General features: G+C 35.3%; 1 protein-coding gene across 3 annotated transcripts; it reads left to right on the top strand.

The window, feature by feature from the left end:
• Positions 1-1,655: 1,655 nt before the first annotated feature.
• On the top strand, positions 1,656-10,343 carry LOC147391652 (uncharacterized). Of its 3 annotated transcripts, XR_015182644.1 has the most exons (8): positions 1,656-1,863; positions 3,585-3,675; positions 4,334-4,449; positions 4,706-4,765; positions 4,935-5,000; positions 9,480-9,683; positions 9,775-9,816; positions 10,173-10,343. XR_015182644.1 is itself a non-coding variant. In XM_086457890.1 (7 exons), exons 1-6 carry the CDS (start codon positions 1,807-1,809, stop codon positions 9,672-9,674), a joined length of 585 nt encoding a protein of 194 aa, XP_086314016.1. In that variant the 5' UTR covers positions 1,656-1,806; the 3' UTR covers positions 9,675-9,683; positions 9,775-10,077. The 3 variants fall into 3 exon arrangements, 2 of the variants coding, with proteins under 2 accessions (XP_086314016.1, XP_086314015.1); XM_086457890.1 differs by lacking the exon at positions 10,173-10,343 and having other exon boundaries at positions 9,775-10,077; XM_086457889.1 differs by lacking the exon at positions 10,173-10,343 and having other exon boundaries at positions 9,480-10,077.
• The last annotated feature ends 763 nt before the right edge of the window (positions 10,344-11,106 follow it).

Genomic DNA, 11,106 nt, shown 5'->3' with positions numbered 1-11,106 from the left:
GATTTTAATTAATACGAAGATTCTCTAACTCAAGCAAATGAGGTTTCCTACTAAGATTCATATCTAAACATTTGAGGAGAGGAGGAGAGAAAAAGAGAAGAGTGATGTCTATCGATAGATAACTCTGGATAAAGACGATATTCAAAGAAAATTAGGAAAAATATTTTTAAGAATAACGATGAATGCACGCAGTCTTGGAACATAGTTTGATACGCATCTGACGTGACAAGGGCACAAAACCACACATTTTTTTCCTGTGTATTCCGATGAAACTATCTATGGTTATGTGCCCTTGCCATGTACCAAGACCGCGTGCATTCATCACGATTGTATTTTTAACCATTTCCTTCTTTAAAAATAAAATAAAATTCAAGAAGTGAATAATTCACAAATAAATTGAAAATAAAATAAAAATTAACAATGATTTTTGTCGAGCAATTGAATCGCACAACCAAATTAAACTATTCTTATATCATCCGAGGAATTCAATTATAATTAATTAAGAGAAATTATATTGCCACACCAACATTTGCTAATGCCATACCAAATCTTATGTAAATCTCCAAAGAAAAAAACTACACACATCTTGGGGTGGCCTTAGCAAAAGTTGATATGACAATAGAAGCTCTCTTTATTAATTACTCAAAGAATAACTAACTTAACTTCTGATAATTAGATTTGAGTTTTTGCCATTGTTGCATTGGCCATTTTTTTAAAATAGTTATGGTCTTTAATTCCTATCACTGTTCTTCTAATGCATAAAAATCAGAGAGAGATGATTAGTAGTCACTGATTGGTGGATCCAAAAGTGGGTCCCCTAGTTTTTTCAGTGTGAGTCGTCATTTCGTATAATTGTTTGATGAACTTGTTATAGATTCCGCCAAGTCGTTCGGTCAAGGTGATGAGTACTCGCTAAAAAAAAATCAATGAATGCAGTTCCAGTACTACTTGTGGTAATTTTGTAACTATACTCCAAATTTTCTTTTCATGACACGTAACATATCAAATAAATATTTGGTTGCCTTCGTTAGGAAATAGAATTCTCCAAACAATTGGCCAGAGGATTAATGAATCAACTAATTATTAAGAGAGTTTCTACTTCCACATCAACTTTTGCTAGTGCCATCCCAAAATGTATGAATTTTTTTATTTATAATGATTTACATATGAATTGGAATGATGCTAGTCAAAATTGGTGTGGCAATAGAAGTTTTTTTAATTAATTGAAGATGACCCTTAATTTTATTTTCTTTAAGAATCAAAGGTCAAGAAGAATGATAGATATTTTAAGGAAGTTAAAGAAACATGAGTTTTGATAATAGTAATTATAATAATAAAAGAACTGCTATTGCCACACCAATTCTGATGTAAGTGGGGAATTGCACACAATTGTGTGGCATTGGTAAAAGTTGGTGTGACAATAGTGTTAAAAAATTCGAGGAAAATTGAACCCAATAGTTATGGAATCCGAACTTCGTTATTAGAAAATTCTAAAGCACCAATCAAGTTGACAATTCAGTGTACCAAGTAGTGGGACCCAAAAGATTTTGACAAAATTCCACGTGGCTTATAATGAGAAGAGGAGTCAGATTGCAAGCCCAACTAGCGGGAGTACTTGATATTCCAACAAAAAAGCTTGGAATTGCACTCCAACCGTTCATAGATGCGAAGCTACTTTGTTGCTTCGAATTGGATTCCTCTCGACCAAGCTTGCGTCTCTCATCGATCGATGAACCAATTCTTCCGTCGCTGAAGCTTTCGAAGTCTTTAGTTTCAGAAGAGAGAGAGAGAGAGAGAGAGGTGGCCATGGGGCAGGCCTTTCGCAAGCTCTTCGATACTTTCTTTGGTAACACCGAGATGAGGGTAAGTCGTCATCATCATCATCATTGTTCATGATTCGTCCACAATCTTCATGTCTGCAAATCAATCTATATTTGTCTTAGGTGGTGAGATTTGATCTCTGTCTCTTTCTCTTTCTTTACTAGACATAAAGAGAGACGAGGAGAATTAGGTTTTGGACCCCTATAAAGGAGGAATTTTTTGTTTTTCCCGTCTTAAAACCCTAAATTTGCTACAAAATTAAAAAATAAAAAATAAAAAAAAAAATCACTTGATTTTCAGTGATTAAATACCCATAATTTTATCTTTACTTCTGAATCCAGTTCGTAGGATTATTTGTTTTTTGGATGTTGGAATTGTGCTGTGAAAGTGAGAATTGAATTAGTTACTGATTTCTTGAATTGCGTTGACTGGATTGATCTTAGTGATGATGGTACCAAAAGCTTGAATTTTAGAGGAGTTAATTTTGATAATTTCTTTTTAGGTTGGGAGTCGATTTGTATTTCTTAATGCCGTTGCTTGGATGTTTACCCTTTTGAATCAATAAATTTCTTTACCCACCCACCCACCCCCCGTGCCCCGCAAAAAAAAAAAAAGAAAAAAAAAGATGAAGAAGAATCATCCCTTTGGTGGCCAGAGTAAGCATTGATGAGGGCAATCTTTTTCGTGACAGACATTGGAAGAGATATTGGTGGTAATGGCAAGGGATTTGTTAGATGGGAGGGATTCATTGTCATGTTATCGTACACCATGGGAGAAAAACATGCTCTCCCACTGGTCTTTTCTCCCCCTCTTTTTGTGGTAGTTTTGGGTTTCGTGTGAGTATTATATTTACCTATGTTTTCCATTGTCGTTTCTTCAATATTAATCTTCTTACTTTCTGGTTAGGAATTGACTCTTGTAGTTTTCTTTTTCTCTACTATTTGTGTTTAAAACGGGATAAGATAAAATTGGGAATGAATGCATTTAGGGAAATGATGGTTTGGCCATGTTCAACGAGTACCAATTGCAGTCCCAGTTACAGAAATATTCAAGTTGAAGGCTCTAAAAGAGCAAGAGAAAGACCTAAAAGAATGTGGATAGAAATAGTGAAAGTAGATATAAATTCATCGTCAATAACCTAAGTATTGGCTTTGGTTTGAGTCTAATGGAGGAACACGATTTGTTTAGCCAACCCCAAATTTTTGGGTTAAGGCTTTGTTGTTATTGTTATAATAGTGTATTGTAGATAGACTTCAACTCTTCACACCCGCATTCCCTTTTTTTTTTTTTTTTTTTGATAACCGGGCATTCCTGTAGACAATGGATCGGTCCCGTATCTGGGTTTTGCCCAGTCCATAGATCATGGTTTTGTCCAAGGACTATTCCCAGGGTACGTGCAACACCCACACATCACACACACCATGTAAGTGAGGGTGCACCCCTACGGAATTAGTGCTCATACTAGGTATGGAACTCACAACCTATGGACATTAACCGCTTATCGGTCCGAAATTGTCATTGAGCCAACCCCTCGAGGTTCATTCCTTTTGTTCTAGTTTATTGATTGTATGGCATGTGTTTCATTAGCCTTTCCTTGCTTGTTTTTTGTTGAAATTGTTGCTTAACAACTGTTTTACGTATCCCTTTCATATACATCTTATAATATTAGGCTCATTTTTCCTTCATATATTTCTTCATGACTTCTCCTTGGTGTTGAAACTTCTTCCTTGTTTGTTTCTTTCCCCGGAATTTTGTTGCCTTAGGTTGTGATGCTTGGATTGGATGCAGCGGGTAAGACAACCATACTGTACAAACTGCACATTGGAGAAGTATTATCAACCGTCCCGACAATTGGTATGTTACATTTAAACGTAAGTTTCTTATACGGATTTGCATGTAGTTTGGCAAAAAAGGGGATATGCCAAAGTATTAAAGGGATCAAGATAACCACTTGAGCGTAGGTGACTAGCAGTTTTATTTATTTATTGATAGAAGCATGAAAAAGAAGCAACGGAGGTGGCCGCCAAGCTACAACACAAAAAGTAAAAAGAAAAAGAGAAACAACACAAAGAATCGAAAGGAACATAACAAAATTACAACGGAATCATGAATCACATAGGCGACCAGCAACTTTGACGATTTAATTTAGAAAATGATAATTAATGGTTATATATAGGGTCTTTGCCATTATAACATTTATTATAATGGCTGTTATATGTCATAGCTTTTATATAAACAATGGGCTAGGCAGTTAGTCTTGGATTTTCAGACTCATATTAACTTCGGTTCATACTGTCTTGAATCAATCTTGGTACCTGATGATCAGAACTTCGAGTCTGAATTCGGAAATGTGTTTTAGAGTTTAGATCGCTGTAGTTGATTCAACCATCTTCCTGAAATTTCACTTGGGTTGTATCCAAAGTTTTTATTGTTATGTCACTATTCTCATGATCTAGGGTGTTATCGTTATAGTGGAGTGTTATTTAATTTGATCTTTTCTGGTCTTATGTAGGATTCAATGTAGAGAAGGTTCAATATAAGAATGTGGTATTCACAGTGTGGGACGTAGGTGGGCAAGAAAAACTAAGGCCACTCTGGAGGCATTACTTTAACAATACAGATGGTTTGGTAATGATCAGTATTTGTATCCTCACATTGCTGGATACGGATTCTTTCTACTCGCTTTTTTCTTTCTTGCTGCTCTGTTTCTATTTGGTTTTTGTTTTTTTGATAAATCTGTTTCTATAATATGGTTGCTGTCTAATGGTTCTGGTTGAGTTATTTTTTTTAATTATTATTATTATTATTATTATTATTATTATTTTATCTTTGTGAAGGGTAGGTTTGTGGGTATCTCAATTTTGATATATTCTTTTGTAAGCAGATCTATGTTGTTGATTCCTTGGACAGAGAGAGAATTGGTAAAGCAAGAGCAGAGTTTCAGGTTATATATTTTCTGAATCAGCACTTATCAAATATATATATATATTATATATATATATATATATATATATATATATATATATATATATATATATATATATAATATATATATATATATATATATGGTGCTGGTCATAATCTCTAATATATTATATTTTTCCTCTTTTCAGGCCATCATCAAAGATCCCTTCATGCTGAACAGTGTCATATTAGTATTTGCAAATAAACAGGACATGGTCTGTTCAATTAATGATTTCAGTTCTCATTTTTAAGCACATTTATAATGAAAAAATGCTCATGAACACATGCTGATACACAAACATCATGCATACCCATGACTTAAACACTCCATGCTAATACATGTTGTGCCAAATGATCTATTGCCTTGATTAGTTATTTCTCATCCATTTCCATCTCTTTTCTCAGTTTTTTATTTTATTTTTAATATTAATAGTCATCCTGGAATATCGTATCAATCTTCTGTTCCATTCTGTACTCATATTTCCATATGTTTGCGCTTTTCATTTTTTTAGTTAGTATGTATATCATACACGACTTAAGGGGTCGCATGGCTTTCCTGGTTTATTGAACTGATTTTCATTGATGGTATCCTCCTTTGTTACTTTTCATAACTGGCATGCTCAAGGTAGTCCAAACTTAAGTTATATGGGATTCATCATCATGATGGAGGTCCCTCAAATTGTCCCAGATCTTTTTTGTAAAAGAGTAATTTATTTATGAAATGTGATCATAATAATGTAAGGAAGAGGAAATTGAGGTTTTACTCAAAACTTTGGAAGGGTATACTGTTGGAAGATTTCCCTTCATTTCCTAATTCCAGATACACAAGAAAAAGGTCTGCATTTTCTCCAAACACATGTTCTCTCCAATCATGAGTAGTTATTGCTCCCAAATATCAAAACTCTTCTTTGTATTGTCTAATTTTATTTATAATTATAAATTTATTAAGAGAGAAGAAAAGCAAATACAGCTGGCAGTCTAGATGACCAACCACAAGAAATGCTAAAAGTTGCAAAGAACGTCCCATCTAAAGACGAAATCCTCAAAAAATACCCCTTTAAACTCTGGGCATAACAGTATTGTCAATCAGATCATATCACAAGCTTTACTAGTTTTACGTGATAAGGTTTCATCTACAGACCTGTTAAAATACCTAAGAATCTTTTGTAGGTTCCATTTTTTTGTTATGAGTTGGACTAATGCAGGATGGTGATGCCTAACCTAGAATGATGGATCTGTGATTGGCTGGATCACTAAAATCAATGCAAACATAAATTAAATGTTTATACACACATAAATTAATGAGAAAATCTAGTAAGCAGTTAACCAAGTCCTAAAGCGCACTATCCCATAGTACTTACCCCTATGTGGTTGAAGGAAGGAGTACCAATAGAAGATTGACCTTCCACTGGTCTACGCTCCCAATATCAAATTCAAGATGAACCTCTTAATGCAATTAAGGATTTCAAGACAAGTTAAACTCAAGTGGTTATCCAAATGTTTGGTGATGTCATGGAAAATCAATGTGAGCACAAATAAGGATAATCAAATATAATCCCAGCAACTTTCAAGATCACAATTTTATGTAAAATGAGGAAATAAGGTTTAAGAGTGCTTGGGGATTTAAGTTTTGGAAAAGGCTAAGGTTTAGAATATGGGTTTCAGATGGGATGTTGTAACCACCCAATTAGGTTTTGACTGGGTTTTGGGGTTAATGGGTTGGTTTGGATAGCATATAGGCTTGTTAAGGTTGGGAATAGTGTATAGGCATGTTAGGAAGGGGTTTTTAAGTGTAGGGACTGTTTTGGGCAGCAGAGTAGGCTTGTTATAGGAGTGCAATAACAGTATTGGAGCTGTTGTCTGGTTTGGTTGGAGGGTTAGATGGTATTTGGGTAGGTTCAGCTGATACTGTTGGGGCTATTGTGTGCTGGCAACAGGTTGGGAGGGAGATTAGGGCAAAAATAGTAAGGTTTTGAAGAGAGATTTAAGGTTCAACCTAGATACTAGATTGATCAAAACAGAAACTTGAGAGAAGATGAAGAAAGAAGAGTAGAAGAAGAGATGGAAGAAGATAACAAATAGGTTATTACCTGGAATCACACCAAGAAAAGTAACATATACCTTGGAATCACAGCAAGAAGGTAATGGCATCACACCAAAACAGTCTAATCACTGGAGATAGTAGAAACCCTGTAAATTCTTATTCGATGGCAGCTAAAATACAAGTCCTTATATAATAAGAAGAAAATCCTAAAATAATTAATAAGCAAACCACCAAAAATACCATTTAACTTAAAAACTCTTTTAATGGGCTGGCCAACCAGCACATTAGTGGGCTGTATGAACTCTATGTAGCGCCCACATATCACTTAAGTGGCTAGTCCACTTAATAGTAATAGAAAATAAAACTTGGATTCTCCACTTATAATAAAAACATAAAAAATAGACCCACTACTAGAGTGAGGGACCCTAATAAAACTGTCCCATGGGCTGCTGATGTGCATGCAGAAGGCCATTAAGCTTTATGAATCATTCTTGAAGATCATTTTTTTTTTCCTTTTTGAAGTTTGATTGGAGCATGAAATCCAAAAATAGGTTTAGCCACCAAAGCACCAAGTAGTTGAATCAGTTTTCTTTTGATGGAAATGCTCCTAGAATAAAAAGCTAGTTTTGGTTTCTAACTTTGATATGAATCAAACTTGGGAGAAAGAGGACGGGGAATTTGCTTCTCCTTGTTAAGTGTCTCATAAGAAAAAAGGAGGAACAAAGAGAACACCAAGTAGTTGTTCAACCCTTTTTTGTCTCCATACATGCTCTTCTGCTTTAACTCCAGCTCCTGTAAAATATGGAGTCTTCAGTCCAGATAACTGCATCCAAACATGTCTTGATTATTCAAGTTTCTAATTGTGAAGCTCATTCAACATGAATCTAGTTGGTACCTTGCTTATAAAAAAAATAAAAGATTAGTTGGTACCTTATTAGGTGGAATTTTCATATTATACTGTAGTTTCATTTTCTCTTTCATTAATTTTTTTGTTTAAGTTCCTTGTAGTTATAGCTATTTTATTGTTAAACATGTGGTACTTACTACAAATTGTATATATGTTTTGAGGGCTTTTTTTTGATAATTTAGTATGACTTTGATATTGTACCCTTTTTACTGGGAAAACGGTTATGTATGTCATTTCCTCTCATCAAGAATCATTGGATTGCTTTTCAAACATTACCTAATTTTTTGTCATGCACTTTTTTTTTTATTGGGTTCCTGGTCGACCTTTGGATCATTCATTTTAGAGCATCTCCAATGGAAATGTTAAAATCCACAAGTTAAAGATGCCACGTAGGCACTTTTGTCAGATGTTAGCCCATTTTTAACAAGTAACTTAACATGTCCAAGAACTCCAACGTGCACACATGTTAGCCACCTTTTTGTAACTGTTGGGTTTTTTGTTTTTTTTTAATTTTAAGCTAATAAAATAGTCATTGTTGACTATTGTTTTCAAAACTAATACATTAGCAAGCTGATGTGGCTAGCCAAACTGCTAGCCACAGTTAACAAACATATTATTATCTGACACCCTTAACGAGTCTACTAACTTGTCCGTTGGAGCAAATTTGCTGGTTAAATTTTAGCTTATGATGTTAACATGTCCACTAACTTGTCCATAGCAGATGCTCTTAGTTGATATTCTTTTCAGTTGGTTTATCAGTATTCCTTGCTCCAAAGCTTTGGTATAAGGCTTTGTTGTTGCTGCTGTTATTGATATCGTTCTCCCTTCCCATTTTTCGTTTTTATCATCATTTTTCACGTACTGCATTTACTTTTGCTCCCCACTCTGGTAACTATTTATGGAACTCGTGAATGTTGATGCTGTTTTTATATTTCTAAGATAATGGCTTTCAATGATGGATTGAACGCCTATGTCTCAAACTGTCACAATAGCAACAATGAATTTCAACTCCACGAGCTCTTAGAATTCCCCAGAAAAAGCTATTAGGGTCAAAGTTATTGTTCCTTGGGAATGCCAAGACCTTCACCATCTTGCACTGCTCCATTTTAAAGCAAACAGCATATAAACAGCAAAAGTCCACAACAAAGAGCAAGGCCCGTTTCACATATATTGACATTTCCGACTCTCCCGCCCCTCTTTTTAAGTTTCTTTCTCTGGACTCCTAAAATCTTAGGTCTCGGCTATTGTCAGGGCATTTCTCGCCCTTTCAAGGTGGGAAATGACCTGTCTTGGTCCCAACAAACTGAGTGCAAATCATAGCGGACTAAAGTTTACAACCCTAATCAAGCAGCTGAATATTGGAACCCACTCCTATCTACCTTATCTTAGCCTTTTCTTTTGACATTTCTACTATTAAATTTCACCATCTATACACTTTGGCTAGATACCAGATTAGCACTCATTGTGCCGCAGAAGCCTGTTCTTTTGGCAGTCGTTCCTGATTTCTCTCCCATGAACCAATTTAGTAGACTTACGTTCTGTTGGCATAATTTTTACTCCCATCAAAATCTTTGTTTTACATTTATTGATGGAATACTTCACACTTTCTTATCATAAGTGGCAAATAATCTATATTGAATTTTCCTTTGCTGCATAGTAATCATATTAAAGCCCAACGTTTCCTTAGATGCATTGGGTTATTTATTTCTTGGGGTTCCCTCTTAAAACATTTTTCTTTTTCAGAAAGGCGCAATGACCCCAATGGAGGTGTGTGAAGGGCTGGGTCTCAACAATCTTAAGAACAGAAGATGGCATATACAAGGAACTTGTGCTCTTAAAGGAGATGGCCTTTATGAGGGCTTGGACTGGTTATCGGGAACACTTAAGGAGTTAAAAGCAACTGGACGTTCCACTTCAGTGGGCACCTCCTCTTTCTAGCTCACTTAGGTTAGCTCCGTACGGCACCACATTTTCCTCCAAAAAAGGGTAGAGGGATTTCTTCTTATCTCTTTCTTATAAGCTTCCATTTCTTGAGCAGGTTTGCTTCAAGTTTGATTTCTTAGCATCCTGTGAGGATTGGATAAGCTATAATTCCAACAATCACCCATAATCGAAGCATGATTTTCCTTGATTTTTTGTAATCTTGTCTATGCAAATTAAGTTTATTGGCTTTATCCTATCCTTAATTTTATGTTAAAAATCTTGGATTTTCTTCGATGAAAATAGAAATATTGAGATGTAGAACCTGTGCTTTATCAAGATTAATCTGACACGAGGGATGTATTCTTTTGATGTTCCATGACACATCATGTATATTATTTAGAAGTTTTGTGATTGAGAATGGTTCCTTTGAAAGCGGGTGGTGTCTGTGTGCTTTATTGCCTAAATATTAAAAATAAAGAAATAATTTTGCCTCGGGGGTTGTGACCTATCCAGGAAGTAGTCTGCTGTTGAAAGAACGGTCTGGATTGCTCGAGGTAGTGGGGCACATTTGTATGGTCTGGTATGCAAGGCTGCAGGAACTTTGATTTCGTCATATATTTTCCTTGTGTTGTAAGGAATCTGTATGCTATTACAATGAAAGAAGAGTATTGCTGATTTTAATCCGCGGTCGTCAATTTTTTATATTTCAAAAATACCATTACATTATTTTTAAAGACAAGCTTTAAAGTTAGACTGTCTACTTGATATAATCTATCTTTAGTTCTTTATAATCGAAATGAGAGGCAACTATTTTTTATGAAAATCTGCAAGAGTTGGATTATCTATATTTAAAATTTATGAAACAAAGGTGTGGTGAGCATGCTATCTACCATTACTACATAATAAGAGAGTCATGAATTTCTGATGCCCCCTCTGACACATGCACCCTTACGCCCCCTGATGTGGCATGGGTTAGAATCATAGATTTTTTCCCTCGCGATACACAACTGTACATCCCCATAAATATGTGCAGTTGTGTATCCCAAAGAAAATAATCCATGATTTTAACACATGCCACATCAGGTGATGTGTCTGGGGGTGGGCGTCAGAAAATCATTATACAATAAGAAATTTTCTTGTGCTAACCCTGAAGGGGTGGCTCAATTTCCTTGGGGTCACCCGCAAGAGCGCTTCCTCACCTATCCAGGCATTGCACATGCCCGGGGGAGGGACTCATATGCCTTGACTTTTCCAGTCCCCCTAGTCAGACTTGAGTTCAGAAACCATGTCATAAAAAATAAAAAAAGAAAGACATTTTCTTATGCTGGTAGGGTTAAAATGTAAAATGTTTTTTATTCTCCTTAAAGGAAATTAAGTTTCAAGTCAAGATCATAAGATCCTATTATTAATAGAAATAGGAAAAGGAGCGTTTTGTTGATGCAGCAAA

The sequence above is a fragment of the Akebia trifoliata genome, chromosome 11 (genome assembly GCF_017979445.1).
Source record: "Akebia trifoliata isolate Shusen 1 chromosome 11, ASM1797944v1, whole genome shotgun sequence".
Classification (NCBI taxonomy): Eukaryota; Viridiplantae; Streptophyta; class Magnoliopsida; order Ranunculales; family Lardizabalaceae; genus Akebia; species Akebia trifoliata.
This window is presented reverse-complemented; position numbering and strand designations above follow the sequence as displayed.

Coding starts and splice junctions, on each gene's coding strand:
- LOC147391652 (XM_086457890.1), top strand. CDS start 1,807: ATGGGGCAGGCCTTTCGCAAGCTCTTCGATACTTTCTTTGGTAACACC. Junction 3,676..4,333: donor ATCAACCGTCCCGACAATTG/GTATGTTACATT, acceptor GGTCTTATGTAG/GATTCAATGTAGAGAAGGTT. Junction 5,001..9,479: donor TTGCAAATAAACAGGACATG/GTCTGTTCAATT, acceptor TTTCTTTTTCAG/AAAGGCGCAATGACCCCAAT.